Source organism: Anthonomus grandis, chromosome 10 (genome assembly GCF_022605725.1).
Source record: "Anthonomus grandis grandis chromosome 10, icAntGran1.3, whole genome shotgun sequence".
In the NCBI taxonomy this organism is placed as follows: Eukaryota; Metazoa; Arthropoda; class Insecta; order Coleoptera; family Curculionidae; genus Anthonomus; species Anthonomus grandis.
In genome coordinates, this window is record NC_065555.1 from 9,809,581 (window position 1) to 9,833,160 (window position 23,580).

General features: G+C 31.5%; 1 protein-coding gene across 3 annotated transcripts in view; it reads left to right on the plus strand.

Annotated features, from left to right (window-relative positions):
* Nucleotides 1-20,106, plus strand: part of LOC126740910 (carbonic anhydrase-related protein 10) — a 340,228-nt gene extending 320,122 nt beyond the window's left edge. For 2 of the 3 annotated variants that reach the window (XM_050447094.1, XM_050447096.1), the window contains 2 exons: nucleotides 9,712-9,758; nucleotides 11,053-20,106. In XM_050447094.1, the coding sequence (XP_050303051.1) occupies nucleotides 9,712-9,758; nucleotides 11,053-11,128 (123 nt within the window). In that variant the 3' untranslated portion in view covers nucleotides 11,129-20,106. The remainder of the gene's footprint in view (nucleotides 1-9,711; nucleotides 9,759-11,052) is intronic. The other variant, XM_050447095.1, reaches the window with a different exon arrangement.
* The last annotated feature ends 3,474 nt before the right edge of the window (nucleotides 20,107-23,580 follow it).

Genomic DNA, 23,580 nt, shown 5'->3' on the forward strand with positions numbered 1-23,580 from the left:
TAGCTGTAATATTTAAAAAAAAACTTCACAGCTATGTAATGTAAGAGTCTGATGATGATGAGTGAACTCACCGAAATGCATAACTCTTGACAAAAAGATTGGCATTTTCATTTGTGAAGAAAAGTCTTCCTGCCCTTCCTAACCCGCTATATTATAGCCACTCCACTTCAAGAATGGAGTTCTACTTACAAACTATTCTTTTCTATTTATGCAATTTCCATGGATTTGTGGTCAATAAAATACCCATTATTACCACACATTTTTGCTTTCTCGTTTGTACGTCACCATTTAATTTTTATTGGCACGGTTGAACAGGCAATTTTATGCTGCTTACAATGATATGTCACACGATGGGGGTTAATATTTGACATATCAATGTGAGGTTAGCATTTACTTCCTCTTGTCTATCTAAATTTATGTTTTTTTTTTTAAAGAAAATGATTGAGTGATTTATTTTGAAGTAAAAGCACCGGATATATAAATAGTTTTATTTATTATCTGTGTTTATTTTTTATATAAATTCCGAAGTGCGACAACTAAAGGAAAATACTCTGAAAATACGAAGTATATGAGAATAAGTGAAAATATTTTTACTAATGGAGAACTAAAGTTGCTTAATTAGTTTTTGCAGTGGAAATTGGAAATAAACTTTGCTAATTTAGTATATTTTTGTGCACAACTAAACTTTTAGTTATAAAGGTTAGGGAATATAGAGTTGGAAGGTACGAGCAACCTATTTACATTTAAAGTTTAAAACAAGTGTCTTAATTGGTAAGATTGGTGTATGGATCTAATTTCTATATTTCACGCTACAAGGTTTAAATCTATTTATTCAAAAACTAATTCGCAGTCATTGTCAACATTTTAAGAGGCGTTAACTGAAATAAGGGTAACAATATATTTGAGACAGAGGTTTTTAGATCATAAAATTGATAATATAATACTGCTTTCCGTTTTCTCATAATTTTATCTAGATACCGAGATTCTTCACATTTTTAATAACAGAACAAAAAGATCAACGGAACAAAATTGCCTTTAAATAATACTGAACTATAGATTCACCAGTTGGTAAATAATATGCCATCATGAAAATCGAAAATTACAAATAATAAACTCCTGATTTTGAAGGATTTTTGCGAATATTTTTATTAAAAAATCCTATAAAAATCGATCAACACCAACTAATTGATTGTCTTGTGCAAAACGGAAATTTAGTCAAATGATTTCTGATCTCTGAAATATCTTTTTGTACGACTAATACAAAATATATATATTCTGATACAGTTTTTACGACAGGAATAGTATCGTTCTATTTTTATTATTTATAGACCGTGCCAAACTTAATTGCTCCTTTAAGAATTTGAAGTCTTGACGATTCTCATAGCATAAGTCTTGGCCAATAAAAATCTTTGTGCCCTTCAAATAACTGAAATTTTTTTTAATTTTTGGTCTTTCTTTAGAAATAACACAAACTTAACCTTTATTGGAAAAATGGAAGAGGATTTTATTTTGTTCAGTACATAAACATTGTTTAGATCAGTTTTCTCAGTTTGTACAAGTCCAAATATTATATTATTATTTTTCCTAGTACGGCGCTCGAATTCAACACTCTTTTTCTCTAATTGATCGCACCTGTTTGTTAGTAAATCTAATTGTTGGTGTTCCTGAACTTTTGTTAAAAGACTTAAAACCTGTGCATCGATGTGAGTCTTTAAGATGTTAGTAATTCGTTCCTCACTCTGGCTAGCGGAAACCTTGATGGCTTCTAGCAGTTTAATATAGAGGTCGTTATTACTCAGTTCAGACATTAAAACGCAGCTTAGACGCATTAAAGTCAGTGGCGAAGCGTACGAGTAGACAAGGTAGACACTGTCTACCCAAAATTAACCAGTTATTTGTTATTAATTTATCACGTAATTATTTCATTGTTAAATTAAAATTTGAAAAAAAAAATTAACACAGAACGTAGCCTCTCCTTACTATTATTAAATAGTATCTAAACATGATTAATCCAAAGGCGCGCCCCGCCTGACGCACAAATTAAAATAAAAATGCAGGGTTGACACCCAATTAATGTATACGAGTCCCAGGAAGACACATTTATATTTGTCTTCCGAAATTTGGAACATCTAATCGAACCAAATACACATCAAACAGGTAACAGAGGTCCGGCCGCATCAGTATTCAGCCTATTACGTCTGCAAAATTTACTCGCGGGAAAGACATTCGAGCTTTTGTCTATCGAAGTCGACCAGCTATTTTATTATGCTGTTGAGGGTTATGGTCTATGGACACGCTTGATCTGGTCGGCCGCCATATATCTTCAGTTTTGTTTTGATGAATCTGCATTTGGCATTTGGTGCGGGCGCGTGCTATAGTAATTTAATAATTAGTGCTATTTTTACTATTTTTATTTTTGGGTGTATAGAAAAGGTTTTTTTAGTGGATATTTTAGTGGTTATTTATCAACGACTGTTCGATATTGTCAATTGTATTTTAGTTGTGTTTTTTTGTAAGTTGTATTTATTTTTATCTATCTATCTTTTTATGCTAGTAGTCATTATTTTTTTCTTTTTTATTTCACTACATATTTTCTCTCTTTGAGTTAATATTTTATGCGCCTTCATTCTCTATTTCATTAAATTGAATAATATTAAATACACATTTCTTTCTAATTAAAGATTTTTATTGTTTGTCTACCCGAGAAAAAAATTCACGCTTCGCCACTGATTAAAGTATTATGTGCTAGGTTAGATACGAAGCATATATAGAAATAAATCGTAGGAAATATAAATAAGGAGGAAATATCACAAAGGACACACGCTACCCGCCCAGGGACTTATCAGGGCTTTTGAGTTAACATATACACAGGTAGTCCTGGGATAAAATTGGGTTATATTAAGGAAAGACAAACGGATTGGGTAAATTTTTGTGCATCAAAAAAAGGTTACGAGATAAACTCAGCCAAACAATCGCTTTAAATAATACATTAACAAATAAGTGGCAACGTGGCACAATTTACCAGCTGATTCGTTTGGCGGGAAACATACAGTGCCGAAATATTTACTTTCACCCTTGTTTCGGAATTTCAAAATGTGAACACTGGATCTAACAAAATAAATCAGTCAAATAAATTGATCGTAATCTATTCCGTTTTTAATTTTGTACCGGGGCGCTAGTATGCTTTAAAACATATTCTAAGGTATCTGGACGAAAAAGTAAATAAATAAATATGAAATTGAAACAAAACTCAATTGATAGTCGGAATTCAAGATAGGTGGTAGTACCGTTTTTCCTTCGGCCATCGGCTAAGGCAACAAACCTCTTTACTCATGTAAAATTTTATTTATTCTAGAGTAATTATATAATAAACTTAAATACTTTCAAAACTACTACATTATACAGTATTCACCTATGTAAAATCTACCAAGAACTTATAAGGACTGAAAAAAGGTTGGTTTTACTCATTTAATGGATACCAACTCTTCAGGTCAGGATGACAAAATTAATAGCTATCTTATTGATAAATGTATTATTCTTCACTGACCAATTTTCAATGACAATATTAGTATTACGTATATTACATTACACCTGTCTATAAGGAAGGGAGTTTGAATAATTACCTAGTTACGTGTGTATTAACTTGTTTTTTATTATTCCTGTTTGCATGTGAGGTTTTATTGATTTCACTAGGACTTTTGATCAGGGAAATTATGAGTCTTTTCTTTATAAACTACGATTTCTTTAAACTTTTAAAATTAAATTAAGCAAATCTATTTTGTAAATCTAAATGGGGCCAATAGTGAATCTAAGTTTATTTCTCAATGGATATCACAAGGTTTAATTATAAGGTCTCTTATTTTACAATAATTATTCTAATACATTTCTAAATATATTAGAAAAATTTTTTGTTATGTTTGGAACACTAACATCCTAATCACCACAAGAAGTTCTGAAATAACCCCAAAACTATTATCAATATCTTTTTCATATCTTCAGTTATGACATATGCATATACAAAAGTACAATTTACCCCTAAACAGTATTCAAATACTTAGAGTAACGCTACCACAAAAAGCGCATAGAGATTGTTTACAATCATTATTGGCAAAATCATGTGGACTCCTTTGGTATGGTCTCAATTTTTTGTCAGCACTTATGACTCAATATTATTTAATTTTTGACAGTTTTTTATAATTTAATTGTTTGACTTTAAATAAGTACTGGGCACATTTTCTGCAATTAATAATTTTTAGTTTTATTATTCGCATATTATATTATCAAATCATTTTACATAAAAATTACGAAGAAAGTAGATATTGGCGATCTAGTTCGAAAAATTAAATAAACCCTATAAAAATTTTACTTAACTTATCAGTGGAATTGGAAATGGCAACCGACAAGTGCTTTCTGAAGCAAGCTCCTCTTTATTAACCATGACAACTTGTTTTAAGGACGTTTTCTTTTTCCGTTTTTCTCTTCAAAATTATTTAGGAGTGGATATTTTAACATCGACTCTTTTGAGTGAAAGAGCTGTTGAAAGGAAAAAGGTTTAAAAATATGATGTAGTATTTGCAGATTTAGTACCGTAAAGTCAGTTTTAATTGTTGATACATGTATATTTAATTAAGTTTTAAATATAAAAATTGTTAAGTTTTTTTGGAAATAGACTGAAACTTTTTTGTATAGTCCCCTTGGCTCTATGAGAACCGCCAGTTATCTGAAGCAATTATCAACGTTATTTCTTATGGTCATGACAATGAACTTTCTGGCATAAAATATTGATTGTTTTTCAATTCCAAATAAATAATGTTTTGATTAACTTAGTTTTACTGCATTATAAAACTGATATCCATTGAAAATTTTGGGGTACCAGCAAGTACATAGCAGATTGAATATTTAAACAAAACCCGCGAAAGGAGATTTTTTTAACTCTTTGGGATACCGTAAGGCAGTTTTCAGGCGAAGAATTTCGCAACTTTTGTACAAGCGAGAATACACAAAGGGAGACTCTGCGTAAAAATGACTAATAGAACTAGAAGAGATTGAAGATGAACTCTTACTCACTCAAAACTTACACGAGTTTCAAGTAAATATCTTATATTCATGGAGGGAAATGAAAAAGTTAAATAATAATGGTATTCTAATCAACTTAGATCAAAATGAGTAGCTAAGAATCTGTTAGTATTTTGAAGAACAAGTTAAAAACAATATTGGAACTGAAAGCACAACGATAAAAACATAGGTTCTACGAAGATGTTACTTGCACCTGAAATAGTTCGGCATATTATTTGCATTTGTGAACCACTGTGTCTTAAATATTTGAGGGACAAACTGGACCCTGAATACCACAGAGATAGATTACCTATGCTACCTATAGTAGAGGATAACGAACTACTAACTTGACTAGGTTAAATAAAATATTTCTATAATTGGTAATAGTCGAAGTATTAATTGAGGTCAAAGATAAATGATGAAAGAGAATGAGGACAGTTTTTTTACTAACGACTTTTTCATTGATGCTAATAAGTCAGAATCTAACTTGGTACGAGTATTCTTATTTATTTTTTTAGCTGCTAGCAGAATAGCATCAGAAATATTAAAACAATTAAAATCTGCTATAGGCGATTGGCAAATTGGCAAAAAAGACCTAGAATCTATAATATAATATGTATAATCTTATGATATAGTTAGACTACATAAAAATACACATATGTTCTTATTATCATATAGGGTAAGAAGGAAATAAAGCAAAAGAGAAAGGTTGAATCAACAACAATTATTGTCAGTTGATTGAAAAGTCGTTTTTATTTTTGGACCATAACTAGCATCAAAACTTCACTCAACTCGACATTATAAATTGAAATAAAAAAGTTGCATACGCTGAAGCAGATCTATATTATGTGATCAATGGTAGATGAACCTAATCTAATTTTAGTGGGTGGCACAAGTAAAATTTATTAGCGGCATTAGTTCAGTTTTATTACAGAGGTAAGCCTATGTGGCTATAAAAAAAATCAAAGAAATTATGAAATGCTCCGAGGGAAGTATAAAGAAATTACTCTCTTATGCGGAATCAATATATTAAAGTTATATATTAAGTTATATAACTAAGGTTTCTTCTTTAGTAGATCAATTTTATTAATTAAAGCCTTGTGAAAGTCTCTTTTTCAAACGTCTTCCTTTACTTCAAGTTGAAGTACAAATTTACATTAACTAATAAAATTAGAACTCTATTAAGTTACTGGCTTTAATATAGCGCTCCTTTCGAATAGATGATAAATTCCGTTCATTGATCTCGATTCCAGTCATTTTTCCTAATAAGTTAAAAGCATCCTTAGTCCATAAAAATGAATAAGGCAGAGGCCCTAAAATTGAATATTCTCATAACTGAGGAAGGCGCATTAAGAATTTATCACCGGAAGCGAGAGTATACCGGGAAATTTTGATCTTTCAGGTGTATGAAGCCATAAAAGTGATGGGTTAAGCGCAATTTAGATTTTCCCGAGCCCAGTCTGTGAAGAATGGATTAGCGCATTACACTGGAGGTGTTATGATTACTAGTAGCTCGGGAAGTAAATTAGTTTAATAATATGTGTACAAACTTCCAGACGTATATTATATTAAAATAGGCATGTAAAATGATTTTAAATAGATATTATGAATAGTCAAAGCGATTAAGAATTTATTTATACTATATACTGAATATCTAGTAAATTTACATTACAAACATATCTCATGATGGTGTTGACCTTATAGAAGAGAGTACTTTGCTACTGCAATTTGGAGAGATTCTATTCAACTCCTGTGTTACAGTGCTCTAAAACATGACAAAAGCTAAAACTAAGCCTGCATAATAGTTCACAGTAATACCATATCTGTTCAGAGGTCTCTTCCTCCTCCTAACAGAGTCTGTAAATAATATTGTATGTAATTTTTAAGATTATCAGGTGTTTGTTTAGTTTGCAATAACCTTCAAGCAAACCGACATTATACTTGCTACCTTCCAGTTGTGGTTGAAAAATGTTGTGATAAAATTAAGCGTGCAGCTTTTTAACCTTTTTTTGTCATAGTCATAGGTGTCAGGATCATCGAGCCATCTCGTTAGCCAACTAGCTACTGTTATGGAACCACCCACCAAAGCCTACCTGTCTGTGACTTATCTTTGGATCCTCTGTAGTTACCTGCACCGCATGCTTTGAATCATATGACAACTTGGGTTTTAAGTTCTGCAGCCTTAAGTTAATTTTTTAGCTCAAACTCTTATTGCTGCCGCACAGTCTCCTGCATCTTATGTTATGTGACCCTCAGGTCATTCTTTAGTCAAAAATGACTTGAAGTATTTAACTTTTTTCGACAACGGTATTTGTGTTTTGTTTAGTTTTGATTATTTTAGTCCTTTCAGGGCTCTTTTTTTCATAAAAGGCAATATTGCAGTTTTAGTCGAGTTTACCGATAAACCTTTATCCTTGTACCAAACGTCAATTATATTTCTATGTGTCGTATCATCTTGTATTTTTTTTTACAGGTAATACATGCATTTATCTCTTACCAACTATAACCAACTCGTCTGCGAAGCTCAAGCAATGCGCCGCGCCGTACTTATGAAACTAATTTTAAAGAACAAAAATTAGTTTTTCTGTAAAAGAATATAAATTTTTACAATAATTTAACAACTGTTATACTTCACCAGCCAGTAAAAATCCTAACCGAACTGCTGTTTAGAAGTCAATGCTTATTTGCAGCTTTAGTTGTATAGATACGGATTAAATGTTTGAGTGTTTGCGATTTACATGTTGATTTTTCATGAATGTAATTTAGCAATACCTGTGCTAAATTCCTTTGGTTCTCTACATCTATTCTTGTTTTCCTCTCCATAACCCTTCTTCTTAGATTGTTACACATTATCGAATATGGAACACCGTAGTCCAATCCTTTATTAAATTGACATGGTATACAACGAGGCCTTAACACTAGTTGGTTTTTTGCATTTTCGACTTCAATAGTGGAAAATACATATTTAGTAAAATACAGTAAATTGAACAAATCTTGAGTGTATGCAGTACGTTTATAGTAAAAACTAAATAGACCCTCCAGATGACAGTTAGTTTTGTTACTATAAAGATCTTTCTTTTGCATCTACGAAAAATTGAAAAATTACTACTCACTTTTTCACAGACGAAACATTTTAAGGTCTTTCGTTAAATTTAGTATGCCGTCTTATAGTCCACTAAAAATAAATGTTTATAATATGAATATGTTATAATATGTATGTTATAATATGTAATATATATGTAAAATAAATTGCGGTCTGTAATTAAAAAGGTTCTTGGAAATATCTCTATTTACTTATTTTTTAGTACGGAGTCAATGTATAGATTTCTGAACAAGAATTATATATTATATAATATCTGAGAGAAAACGTGTACTTTTCAGAATAACCAACTTGAAATAGAACTTCTCTGTTGTTTGAATAACTGTCGCATCTCTCAAAAAAGAAATATATGATGGTTCTTTTTAATTAAAATACATCAGTGTATCCTTAATTATTTTTTTCCTCAAACCGGTTTATTTTATCAATAATGAATAAGAGTTCCGTTTCTTTGGTTTAAGGTTCAATCTATCCATATTTATTATTTCAGAGTCTTTATCATAATGGATGTTAAAAATTTAAGCATTATAATATACAACCTAGTCCGCCCCCTGGTAAAATAAACACGTAAATGTTTATTTTACCACAAATAAACGGAGGCCTTAAACCTCTGTTTATTAAAAATTTTAAAAAATCCTTAAAAAAAATTTTAAGAAATCCTTAGTAGTGTTAATCACTTAAATTTTTTATTAAATTAAACCAAGTACTTCACAAGTTATTAAAAAAAAAACGATTTCCAGTGGGGTCTTTAAGGGGCCGTATCTTCGTAGGGAGGGCCTATAGGATTTTTTTTTACACGAGTTCCAAATTATTTTTTTATTTTCTTCCTAAATCCGAGAGATCTCCCACATTTTTTTAATAATTTTTCAATTTGTTAGATTATTATAATAATAAGTTTCCAATAATCTGACATAATAACAAAACTCGCGAAATATTTTTTTTGTTTAAAACTTAATTTGCAATATGAGACTAGTGCCTTTAAAAAATAGTATGATACTAAGAAACGCTTTCACATGTTATTGCAAACCTATAAATTTCTTCATCTAAAACATTCATGGACCGGGCCGGTAGAATTCCAATGCGTGATAATTAAAAAATAATTAAAGGAAAAAAATATTGTTTTGACCGTACCAAGTATAAGAGAGGATTGTTGGGAAAGGGTAAGTCTATTTGCTGGCTGCTTGGCAAACTAGTAAATTAATGCAAACCCATTTTTTTTTACATTCTTCGAATACCACCTTTTTTCATGGAGATATACGTGAAAAACTGTTTTTTCTATATCCCATGAATTCGTCAAAAAAACTATATCCAAAATTAGATTTTTGGTAGTAGCAGGGGTAGTAGACATTTTTGAACAATTATTTGATTAAAATTTCTGGAAAATAATTAGATTACTAGCTGCTGCGTATAAAATATCACGGGGTAATATTTTGGGCTTTCGTCAAATTGAATGGAAGAGTTACTTAAGAAAAATTAACATTAGTTAATTTTTTTTTTATTTTATTATTTTTTACTATAGTTCTTACTTCTGAACGATAATATATTTTTCTTAATTTCAGATAAATCACTGTCCATCAATGCACAAAGAAAAGTACTACAGAGGTAGGTAAGCATTTTTAATTCCTATTACATTACAAAATGTACAAAAGAGTTTTCACGGGTCCATATAAGATTTAAAGATATTGAGTGCAACATTTATGCTTTCATCATTTTAATTTAAAAGAGTTAAGAACATTTATGGAAATACTTTTGTATATATTTAAAGATTTTTTCTTTATAACTTTACTCATTTTTAATAACTTAGACATTTTTAAAATGTTTTTTTAAATACGTGTTAAAATTTTAATAAAAAATTAAATATTTTCATGTATTTGAAGTAATTCTAATATAGGGTAAATTTTCGTTAACATAATGTAAGTAAATCCATTTTTTAAAAGATCCTACAGTAACTAGAAAAGATTATATGGTGCGAAAGACCATCTATGTAAATCTAAATTATAACATAATTTTTGGCACTATATTAGCGTAGGTGATTGAAAATTAGTTTCTCATTAAAAAAAAACGCAGTTTATTTCAGTTTTCAAGCATATTACAAGTAAAATAGATTTTATTGAAATAAAAACAAATAAATTTAAAGTTTAGAAAAAAGTCTCGCTAATGTCGTATTCTTATTATCCGAAACCATGTTTCGCTCCATAGAGAGCTGTGCCAGAGTAACCAGGACCAGTTTTTTATAAATTACAAATTACGATAGGAACTTACTAAGACTACAAAGATCTTTATCCATGTTACTCAAAAAGTGTATTTTTCAGCTTATATGCTTAGAATAAATCTAAGATATCATTAAAAGCAAATCAAATCAATATATCACATTCTCAATGAATGTTTATTGAAAGAAAGGTTTTAAGAGATTTTGAAAATATAAAAGTTCCTTATCTGTTGATTAAATTGCATAGGTCCCTCAACCAAAAAAATTAACCATAGCACTATAATAGGACATAATAGGACTATTATAGGACAAAATACAGTTTATGAAAAATTAAAAAAGGTCGGACAATATCCTTAAAACTTTATTTCAAAAACTCCCTGATTTCTATATTTTGGCAATTAAAGTCTAGATCCATAGGGTGACAAATTAGACACAGATGAAGTTCATGCCAATGTTATAGTGATTTGTAAACTAACTAATATAATTGAGAAAGTTTCTTTTATACATCGAGGGAATATTCTTAGGAGGTTAAATTTTAAAGCGCTCTGTTAATTTTTTTTCTATTCGATTTGATTTTTTCAAGTAGTTTTTTGAAAATAATGTAGATTGATGATTTGTTTTAATTTGAAACCTAGTAATCTTCCCATAAGGATGACTCCTTCTGATTCGTATATTTATTTTTTATTTTTAGCGAACAAATGGTCACCAGGACTAAAAGATTATCCGTTCCATTCCAGTATGCATTCTTTACATTAGGAATTAACTGAGCTGCAAGTATGCGTACATTTATTACGTAGTTTTTAAATAAACTGATACTATTGTATAGAATGTTGGCTTCTTTTGTGCATAAAGCTTTATTTTCTTAAACAATTCTTATATTAAGTGAAAAGATCGTTTTTTTAGCTCTTTATATATCTTTGCTGTGTCATTTTGATCTGCTTTATAATATATATGTTCATAAAACTAGAGACATATAACAAACTTATAAAAAATTTATAACTGCAATATATGTTAATAAAAGTATTTAATTTGTTTCTCATGAAAATAATACAACCTGTGATAAAAACGAAGGACAAAAAAATGCCCGGAAACAGAGCGATCCTAATATTAAAATATTATGTCCGGAGAAAAAGGAGAAAAGAACGGGACGATGGAAATGCGCCTTTTCTTGCCAGAAGTCGTTTTCGTTTTAATATAAAATACAAATTTTCCATGCTACTTCTTTCCAGTTCGTTCACTCTCAAGTAAAAATTCATCTCCCTATTTTATTGAAAGATTTAGATCTTCCGGATAATAATTTTTATTTAGCGAGAATTTATGTATTTATGGAATATTCGTGAACTTATTTTTTTTTTCAAAATCCTATTTTTTTTTATCGCTATTATAAATGTCTTTTTTTTTCAAAACTCTAACCTATTCGACCTTTCTTGATATTCGAGAGCAAGAAAGTCTGCAGAGCTCAAATCTGGTAGACGAGGTAACGTTGCTTATCAGCCCTTTTATATCATCACGGCGTAAGCGCCATGTGCTGAACTATTCTTAGTTCTACGATTAGCAATCTCGGAATATTTTCCTATGGGGTTTTTACTAATAATTGGTCCAGTAACCCTAAATTGTTTGAGGATCACACTACGCTTAACAGAAAAGACAGCATGTCTGGTATAAGTAGCTAAGATTCTATGAAAGTCAACCGTATCCTCTCCTAGAAATCCTAACTCTCTTAGATCATAAGAACATTTTTGAAATAATGACCTTCTAGACTTTTATTGAGATTTGAAGCCAAGACATTCTAAAGGTAGTCTTATCCACATATTGATGGAGGCTCCAAGGGTTCAATTTACTATCTAGCTGGTCCAATACCCCAAGAGAAACACATTCTATCTTAATAAATCCTTCAAAAGCGTGTTCATGGTGCGATGTAATAAAGCGTATTCTTGATGTTATGATCAATAGGCTTTATAGCAACAGTTGGTACTGGGGCTCTAAAGTCTCTGTAGATTACTCTACACTTGAACATCAACGTTGTCTGTCTAAACATGTGTAAAGCCATTTAGCTGTCTTGTTTATTGCATCTATGTAGTTACAACGGAGAGCAACAAGCATGCCTCTACGTTAATGCAGGCTAAAAATCCCACTCGTTGCTTCAAGATCTATTATCATATGGAAAACGTCAACTTAGTTTTCAGAAATAATATTATTAATACATTTCCTTTGTAAACTTATATAAAGACAGAGCAGTCACGTAAAAAGACCAGACTCCTAATAGCATCCACATATTGATCTAAGAATCTAATTCGCTCTCTAGTGGTTCGGATTGGATTGTTCGTGACGTCCGTGGGTAACTTCAACTCTATATCTTTATCATCTCGATCGCTCTGCATCTTTAACATTCTTACTTTCTTCATTCTACTGAACTATTGAAAACGAACCTAAGCCCTTGGGTAGGATGCTGGGTTAATTTCCTTCCTTAATCAAACAACTACTTAGACGTAAAAAAGTATTTTGCCGGATGAGTACTAGTGCCAATTAAATTATTTGTATTGGTTTTACAAGAGAAAAACGATTGATTTCTAGAACTAGTAATCAAGATTCTTTTTAATTATATTTTTAAACCGTATATATTTAATTTTATGCGCAATGAAGCTAACATTTGCCTATGTAATTAGTAAACTAAATGTAAATTTATATAACTGTTTTTATTTACATTAAGAAAATTATCTTTTGTATGTACTTGAGGTATAAAGAGGAAAAATAATTGATAGAAAATGGTAGTTTTAATTTAAGGATAAATGTTAACAAAATAAAATGATTTAGTTTAATTTAGGAAATATAGTGTTTAACTAAAAGAAAATCCAAAATAATATAAATGAACTATTTTTATTTATTTTAATGCGTTTAAAGAAGAGGGCTTTCATGCAATACCAGTTCTTAAAATTAATAAGTATTTTTGAAATATTATGCCTTGAAAATGCCAACTCTAAATCTTTTTAACAAACTCATTTTTTATTTGAATAACAACAGTGTATATTAAAGAGGCTTACAAGAAGATATATCTTGTTATGCTAGTCCTGTAAGCTTGTGAATTCATATTGGGCATAGCATTAACACTATAAGCATATGGTCAAGGGTCTATTACTACTAGTGCTGTTTCTGGTTTGCTGCTATACTTTTTTTAGCAGTTAGAATGAGACGCATTTATAAGTGAATTGGATTTCGTAATCTTTATTATAAAAAATGAGTTCAGAAACGATTCAGAGTAAAAACCGTAAAGTAGGTACATTAAGTCGTGGAACTATGGACAGCATTTTGATCTTTTTCTGGTAGATGCGAAGAAACTGAGACTTATTGAAGAAATTTAATTGTTTTGAAGGAATATAAGAAGGCTGCAAAGTTAAAGATAATCAAGACCTTACCCTGAGAACCACTATATAAATTCTGTTAATAGTGCCATGCTATCACGTGTTATTGTGCTAAATGAGTAATAATTATTAGTTTAAATATTTTTGTTTGAGTGTTCCAATTTTTTGAAAGGTTATCGCTATAGACCTCTTTCATGACTGCATTAAACATCTTAGACCAAGTCATAATTATGGTTTGCTTGTCTAATAAAAAAATGTTCAGCTCAGGATCCTCAGATAACGTAATAATACACACAGTTTCATCAGATTTACCTCATGACATATTTCTGCTTGCAATTGAAATAAAGATATGCACGAATAAGATTCGTGTTAGGCAGGACTATTTATAGGGTAAACTTTTTTAATAATTAATGTTAAAATTACATAATAATAATTGTTCAAAATTGAAATATTATTAGTCTATTTACTTGGATATAGTATATTTACTTGGATGTTAAGTACGTTCTTCTCTTCTGATAGGAGACCTCTCTCCATATCTAAGATAAATGTTTAAAAAGGTTAAAAACGTCATTTGATACTAAGGTGAATTTAACCAGAACTTTGGATAATAAACAGTTTTATTTAAATAAACAGTTATCCCTTTTATTGGTATCACTGATATGCTGGGCTGGATGGATAGGATTACCAACATTATTATTCTTGCAAGCAGGTTTTATTAAATAAGGTGGTTAAAGGATTGGACAGTAAGAGTAGTTAAAAGTTGAAATGTTATCTTTGGATTAACTGTTGTATAGCATGTTGTTTATTTTTTTTAATAATATGCGAACAACATTCTTTTGAATTTCACAAATCTTCCAAATCATGCTTAAGGGATAATTCTTTTCTTACGTCTTTTTATGGAGTTTTCAAGATTATATGATGATATGTTTTTTATTTTGCAAATTTTTCATACTTGGAGCATGAAAACCCGATTATACTACGTAAATGTATGTTTTAATATACCAAAAAGCGGATTTTATAACTTTTTTAATTTTTACTCTTTAAATTGTACTCAAACATGTTTTGAGTTGGGTGTGAAATGTATTCATCTGCAAAATCTGTACTAGCTTTAATTAATTAATGTTAGGCTTACTAATATAACAAGTCATGTGCTTAATATATGGGAGCAATGCGAATGTGTTTACCAACAATGACAAAGATTTAAAAATTACTTAAGAGTAAAGTGAGTTTGTATTATATATCTTTTCATGATTTTATAATACCGTATATGATAATTCCTAAAAGCTGACAGTGAAACAATAAGCATTATTCGATTGCACACTTATGTTAAAGTAAATTCAATGTAATATTTGTCGATATTTATACAGATATGGAAAACCGGTCATATGCAATTCAAAAACTTTTAAATTAAATGGGAATATTCCTAGAGGACATCGTTGGCTCGTTGAAGTACTATAAATATAGTGTAAACGAAAAGAATGGAGTGAAACTAATACATGTAGCATTTACCACATTTAAAAATTTTAAATTTTATTGTATTTTTTATGATTGCTATGTTAAAACATATTTTTTAAGGATGATAAATAACTTTTTTACACCCAAAATATTCTAATTGTCCTAAGCATCAGCAAAATGTAAATATTAGCATACTTTTTAAAAAAAATCTTAAAACTAGAGAGGGTAAAGTTTAGGCGTTTTTTTTTAGCTTTAACTCTCCTTCGCGAAAGTCCTCATATAAAATTGGGGACAATATGGGTGCGACCATCGATAGTATAAGACGTTAAAACTAATCTGAACCTCTTTGCGCAGGTCACTAAAGTGTGCGGTGAAGCTTAGTTAAATGAATAAGTAACAGTAAACTCAGAAATTGGGAAAGGAATAAGAAGGGGTCTTTTTTTGTGCTACAGACTTTAAATTGAAATAAACTCGAATAAATTGTATTATTGGCTCTTATTTACCATGTTTTCATCAATTACTCTAATCTGGTTCTGTACTAAACGCGAATTGTTTTTTATGACTTCGACAAAGTGGTCTTAAACAAATCGCATGAGGGACGAATATTCTAGTCTGGGAAAAGCGGTTGTTCATAAACCTCATGGAACTGAATATTGTTTAATAGACAGACCTATTTTTATGTAATTTGTGGGGCCTAATCTAAAGTAAGCCATAACAAAAAATTAATAAACAGTATATAGTGTACAAATAAATTGACACATAAGCACGGATGTAGATGAAATAATAGTAATTCTTTAGTTAACCTGAGATTGCATGCTAAAATATGGGATGCTCTGGTACCTAACAGTAGTGGGGGACACGGAAGAAATCTAGATACCTCAGCGAGTGGGAATCTGGGTTAGCCAGACCACATGGAAGTTCTGAATGTAAGGACAAAACAACAACATCCATTATAAAGTTATCGGCCTATTATTGTAACACGACATTTTTCACATCAACAGCATTCTCCTTTAGGCTTTAACTCTTGTAGGAATTATGTCTTATGAACGCACAAGAAAGAGTTGTTACCCATAAAGTAATGGATTCATTTGAACCTTAACGATACATTGTACGGCCGCAGTTTCAGCAACAGTTTGTTTAATATGTATCAGAAGATACATGTTAGCGTGATTTTCTTGGTCTGTCGGACATTATCCTTAGGCCATAAGTCGATTCATGTTAAAATTAAATTATTATGGTTTAAATTCATGTGCGACCATCGATAGTATAAGACGTTAAAACTAATCTGAACCTCTTTGCGCAGGTCACTAAAGTGTGCGGTGAAGCTTAGTTAAATGGATAAGTAACAGTAAACTCAGGAATTGGGAAAGGAATAAGAAGGGGTCTTTTTTTGCGCTACAGACTTTAAATTGAAATAAACTCGAATAAATTGTATTATTGGCTCTTATTTACCATGTTTTCATCAATTACTCTAATCTGGTTCTGTACTAAACGCTAATTGTTTTTTATGACTTCGACAAAGTGGTCTTAACCAAATCGCATGAGGGACGAATATTCTAGTCTGGGAAAAGCGGTTGTTCATAAACCTCATGGAACTGAATATTGTTTAATAGACAGACCTATTTTTATGTAATTTGTGGGGCCTAATCTAAAGTAAGCCATAACAAAAAATTAATAAACAGTATATAGTGTACAAATAAATTGACACATAAGCACGGATGTAGATGAAATAATAGTAATTCTTTAGTTAACCTGAGATTGCATGCTAAAATATGGGATGCTCTGGTACCTAACAGTAGTGGGGGACACGGAAGAAATCTAGATACCTCAGCGAGTGGGAATCTGGGTTAGCCAGACCACATGGAAGTTCTGAATGTAAGGACAAAACAACAACATCCATTATAAAGTTATCGGCCTATTATTGTAACACGACATTTTTCACATCAACAGCATTCTCCTTTAGGCTTTAACTCTTGTAGGAATTATGTCTTATGAACGCACAAGAAAGAGTTGTTACCCATAAAGTAATGGATTCATTTGAACCTTAACGATACATTGTACGGCCGCAGTTTCAGCAACAGTTTGTTTAATATGTATCAGAAGATACATGTTAGCGTGATTCTCTTGGTCTGTCGGACATTATCCTTGGGCCATAAGTCGATTCATGTTAAAATTAAATTATTATTGTTTAAATTCATGTGCGACCATCGATAGTATAAGACGTTAAAACTAATCTGAACCTCTTTGCGCAGGTCACTAAAGTGTGCGGTGAAGCTTAGTTAAATGGATAAGTAACAGTAAACTCAGGAATTGAGAAAGGAATAAGAAGGGGTCTTTTTTTGCGCTACAGACTTTAAATTGAAATAAACTCGAATAAATTATATTATTGGCTCTTATTTACCATGTTTTCATCAATTACTCTAATCTGGTTCTGTACTAAACGCTAATTGTTTTTTATGACTTCGACAAAGTGGTCTTAACCAAATCGCATGAGGGACGAATATTCTAGTCTGGGAAAAGCGGTTGTTCATAAACCTCATGGAACTGAATATTGTTTAATAGACAGACCTATTTTTATGTAATTTGTGGGGCCTAATCTAAAGTAAGCCAAAACAAAAAATTAATAAACAGTATATAGTGTACAAATAAATTGACACATAAGCACGGTTGTAGATGAAATAATAGTAATTCTTTAGTTAACCTGAGATTGCATGCTAAAATATGGGATGCTCTGGTACCTAACAGTAGTGGGGGACACGGAAGAAATCTAGATACCTCAGCGAGTGGGAATCTGCGTTAGCCAGACCACATGGAAGTTCTGAATGTAAGGACAAAACAACAACATCCATTATAAAATTATCGGCCTATTATTGTAACACGACATTTTTCACATCAACAGCATTCTCCTTTAGGCTTTAACTCTTGTAGCAATTATGTCTTATGAACGCACAAGAAAGAGTTTTTACCCATAAAGTAATGGATTCATTTGAACCTTAACGATACATTGTACGGCCGGAATTTCAGCAACAGTTTGTTTAATATGTATCAGAAGATACATGTTAGCGTGATTTTCTTGGTCTGTCGGACATTATCCTTAGGCCATAAGTCGATTCATGTTAAAATAACTTCACACAACATCAACAGAGCTTTCAGCTATAAACATGATTGCTAACATTTATACCTCTTTTATTCTAAATTATTTAAACACGAAAAATCAGTTAACCTATATTTTAACTGTATATTAACTGGATTCATAAGCAGTTATTCCATCAGTCGATTGCATGCGATGAGCTGTAAAGGGGATATGATCAGCTTTAGTGTCGACTACAGATGATCGGCCCTAGATAACGGGCAGTATCTTGATGGTCCATAAAACTAAAATATCGGATTTACTCTACTTTACTCTCTCTAATAAAAATATACAATGTATAAAATTGGCAGCAATAAATGGTTATTACAATTTTATAATTATTGATTATTGGATAGTACATATTGTAAATAAAATATAAAAATAGCCCAATATTGCCGCTTGTAAGTTGAAATTTAATATTCTTATATAAATATATAAGTAAATAATATGTCATAAATTAGTTGGTTATACCCACAACATAATATTAAAGCGGTTAATCTTATTTAATCAAAAAATTCTGAAATATGATATTATTAATAATATATAGCAGTAACTTGATAGAATAAAGAAAGAAGAACAAAATCTGATTTTGTATTAATATAAATATATCTACCGTAGCTTTCAGTGGAAATTTAGTTATATTTGCATTACATCAATCAAGGTTTGCAAGTTATACCTCCTGTCTTATTTCATTTATTATTATTCTCTGCAAACTAGAATTCCATTCTTCAAACTTCAACCAGCTATTGAAAAAGATTAGACTTTGCATCTATCGCTTTCTTCCATATTTATTTTTATTGTTATTTGCTTAGAAACTTAAGTGATTTATTTTGGTTTCCACATAATTAAAGATTATTTTAGCACATATGAACTAAGGAATGTTTAGTGTCCTATAGTGTCCCTTTTGAAAAGTCGTAACATACTTGTAGCACTTGCTGTGATTTCAAATGTCAAAAAAAGTTCATTCCAGAAATTTACTCTACGAAAAAATTCACTTACACTCACTTATTATTGTTGATAAGGTATGACACTATCCAATTAACCGATTTGCTTCATTAATAAATTTCTGAAGGATTTTTCTTTCATACACTGGAAGATTGATGGCTGCAAATTTTCATTGAGAAAACGGATGCTGATGTGAAAAATTAGCTCTTTGATTTCACAACAAGTCTTTATTTATTCCACTATCTTAAGATTATCCCTTAGATTGGTATATAAAGCAGGAAGTGTTACACACTTTGGTATAAGCGTTGGAGTCTCCTATAAGGATTCTGTGGGAACAACTGTAAGGAGGATTAGAGAGTAGGTGACTGTTTATTCTTCTGCATTTACTTGATCAGACTCAAAAGTTCTAGAAGAACAAAACTGTTATTCTTTTTCGAAATAATGTTAGCTTCCATAAAAGAATCAATGAAGTGTTTGACTATCTTTCAATTCGAGGTTGAAAAAAAATTAATTACTAACTTTCGCTCTAGGTAGTAGCAGGACTTATGAAACCGATAACTTATATCGGTTTCATAAGCCCTGCGATAACGATATAATAATATAAAATGGAACAAATTATTTGATAATTATTTTTTGTAATGATTGTATTCTAGTTAAGATTTTTAAATGCATTTTTCTACGATATTAAAAGTATTTCAACGCATTAAATATTATGATGTGGGTGTTTACTGTTAGAAAATGGTGAGAGCTATGGTAGCCTTAAAAAAGTTACAAATATTTTAGTCGTCAATTGTATGCTTTTTAGAGAGGTTATATGTATATTGCCAAAATGTAATATATACGATTCTATAAATAAGATGTTTTTATTTACTCCCTGGAATAATATATAGTCAACATTAGTTACTCCATAAGATGGAAAGCAGATGAAACATGGTAACTCCAAAGGTAATACCTGATTTTGCTTATTGGAAGAAGCCAGTTTGATAAATAAACTTTGTAATAATAAATAAACAGAAGACCATCTTTCTGTATCTGTAACTGCAGAGGCTGGTGCGAACACTACTGCATTTAGGCCTCAGTAGGCTCAATATGCCTTTCTGTTAAAGGAGTAGGGGACCTCTTCCTTACCTCGACATCCCGCCAAACGAATCAACGAGAATGACAGTATTGCATAGAGACCCTCTGATCTCTCCAAGAAATAGGTGGGATACGCCTAAATTCTGCTACGTATTAACGATAGAGCAGGGTAATCGCAAAGTATGTCCTCCATGTTCTCGTCTTCTTGGTTGCATGTTCTACATAATGGACTCTTGACGATTTAATTGACCAGTTAGGATGTCGGTTATAAGACGAGGTTTACCTTTAGTCAGAGACAATTTTGTTGGCGGCCCGATTTTTCTTGCTGTGGTTACGCTCCTTGATTCAGCTGATAGCGGAAGAACTGCCTGTTTGCAGTCTGTGTAGTTTACCACCGTTTTATCAATAACGTTGATACTTATTCCCTCTGCCGCGAGGGTTATGCTATATGTTTCGGTTTAAAAGACACACATTATTTTTTTTATTTTTTTAGTTTTGATGCCACCCGAATAGATAATAGTAATACCCGCCATCCATTTGGTAACAATGTCCTTTATGTTGATTGTGTAGGGTTTGTTAAATGCAAAGATTGGCGAGGCAGTATCAACTTGAGCCTCCAGTAAAGAGATGTTTGTTACTTCTTGTTAGAGATTTGCAGGCTTATCCAACACTTTTCACATCATTGTGAGTAGAATGACCTCCTCGATATACGAGGGGCATCAGAGTCAACTTTTCGATGAATTGTACCTGATCCACTTTGTAGCCCTAGTCTATATCGGCGTACATTAGAATAGATTTTACGTTAGCTATATAGATCCGTGTAATTATTTTGGGGGCGAAGCCCCAGGTCTTGCCTATTGTATGCCTATACTGTTCGTACAAGATATATGCTTTCTGTAATCTCTTTATAATATGAGAATTCCAGCTTAGTGTCACACCGAGGTATGTAACTTTCGAAGCATAATTTAGGTGCAAAAGGAACGTTACTTTTTTCTATATAGTCAATAGTACTATCTCAGTCTTTTTGGGGTTAATATATAGCGAATATTCTGCACACCATTTCTCTTAAATTTTAAGAGTCGCTGGCATTCGCAGATTGATTGCTCAAATTTAACCGTTTGCAGAACTAAATCATTTGCATATTGTATAATGGCAGTCATTATTCAGGCGGATGATGAGACGATTCAAAGCCATGTAGAAATGACAGCACCTTTTCCTGGTCACCATTTTCTTAATTTTGACGTCCTGTACATTTATGTGTATAATTCTTTTGGAAAGCATGTTGAAAATCCACCCTATCCACGTACCTTGAGTATTTCTAGTGTTTAGCGACTGGCTAATTTTTTGGCAGGTTATTTTATTAATCGCACCCTCGATGTTGATAAAAACATCCATAGACTCTTTGAGGTCCATCAACCTTTGCATCCGCCCTATCAGTGTAGGACTGAGTCTGTTGATCTACCTGGACTATATATGCGTGTTGGTTAGGATGAAACGGATTAGTCATCAGGATTTTATCCCTTATGTATCTTTTGCAAAGCCTTTACATACATTTTATGCTAGTATTGGTTTATAGAGTGATAAGTTTTGGGAATTCCCAGCTGCTTTCAGAAGAAACACAACTGTGACTTTTCTGTTTGTCTTAGGGATGTATTTTAATACCAGAGACGCTTTAAACATTTCTACCAATTTATTTTGTTCTTGCGTATTATCCGATCAGCAAGTAGCCAATCAACATCCAAGGAAAAGTAAAAGTTCTGCTTTTGGTTCTCGGTAATGCTGGAAGTGGAATTAGGAAAATGTAAAGCAATTAGTAGCTCCGTGTTTTCTTGAAGGTTAGTAGTAAATGAGCCGTCCGCTCTGTGTAGCTTGCCTATTTTCCAATAGAGGTCTTTATTGAGAGCTTTCTGGAGTCATGCAGCATCGGTATACCTCTCTTCTCTTTTTTGCTGTAGAATGTTGCCTTTTGTCTTTCATCCTTTTTATAGTGATTGAGGTGGGTCCGATAAAATCACCATTCATCCGCTCCTCTGGTATGTTTTGCGTTTTCTTGACTCATTCCTGAAGTGGTTCTATTAGGCACATCTTCTTGTATGAAGTTTACTCACTTAACTGCAAGGACTGTAATGCCGTTTACATTGGTCAGTCTGGAAGAAAAATAATAACCAGAGTGCAGGAACACTTAAGAGAATATAATAAATACAAAGATACCGAAATCACCGAGACTAAATCGGCTTTTGCAAGTCATTTATTGTCCTCAAAAGACTTTCCTTCCATGCCGGAAAATGTAAAAATCCTTCATGAGTTCCCCAAGGGAAAGAAGCTTGACTTATTAGAGAAGATGGAGATCACAGGGGCAAAAAGGAGTCCTGTACTCTCTTGTGTAAATGATGTTTTAATCCTTTGAGCCGCATTTAATTTTCAACAATATTTATCACGACCTGGATAGCACGTAAGTTAAGCGCTAAACTTACCTACGCCTACGAACCCGATGGTCGCTGGTTCATTTTTCGACTAAGTCATATTTCACTTTTTATTTTATTTTTTGCTTTATTTCCGTTCTCCCGTTTAACTTAACCTCATTCTGCTTGTTTTGTTTACTTTTATTTTATTTAGTTTTGAAACCACATTTAATGTGAACGTCAGCATTATCTTTTATGTATTTATTTTTTGTTTTAACTTAAATGTTTGTGGTGTTAACGAATAGCTTTACCGGTAAGTCATATCTAAACATTGTAATTTCTGTCTATGCATTGTTGTTTTTATACTAGGGTTGCTTTCTATTTTCTTTTAGATCTGATGATGCCTTAGAGCGAAACACGTGTAATCGTAAAAAATAAACATAATTTGAGACCATTGACTTTGTGTCCCTCCAATCTCTGAACTTCTTGTATGACATTATGATGGACGTTCGGAATCTAATGGTGTACTGTTTTAATTGCTGCTCATCATTGGGTGTTTCAAAGACTACTGCCCGTAGACCCCTTGGCCATACAATCATGGTAAAAAGATTTATCGGCTTTTCTATGGTCTTCGTACATTCTATTATGGCTTTACAGTGTAAGATGAAAGTTATCTAGCGATGATCTGATATGGTGTGTTCATCAGAAATCAGAAAAAGGTGGTCTTAATACTACAATAAATATACTATTGAAACTGAATAGATTTGGTCCCTAGGGATTGGTCCTGCATATGAAAATGTTACACAACGTTTTTCTTCTTGAATTAGGCTAGTTTTAATGACAAAGAATTC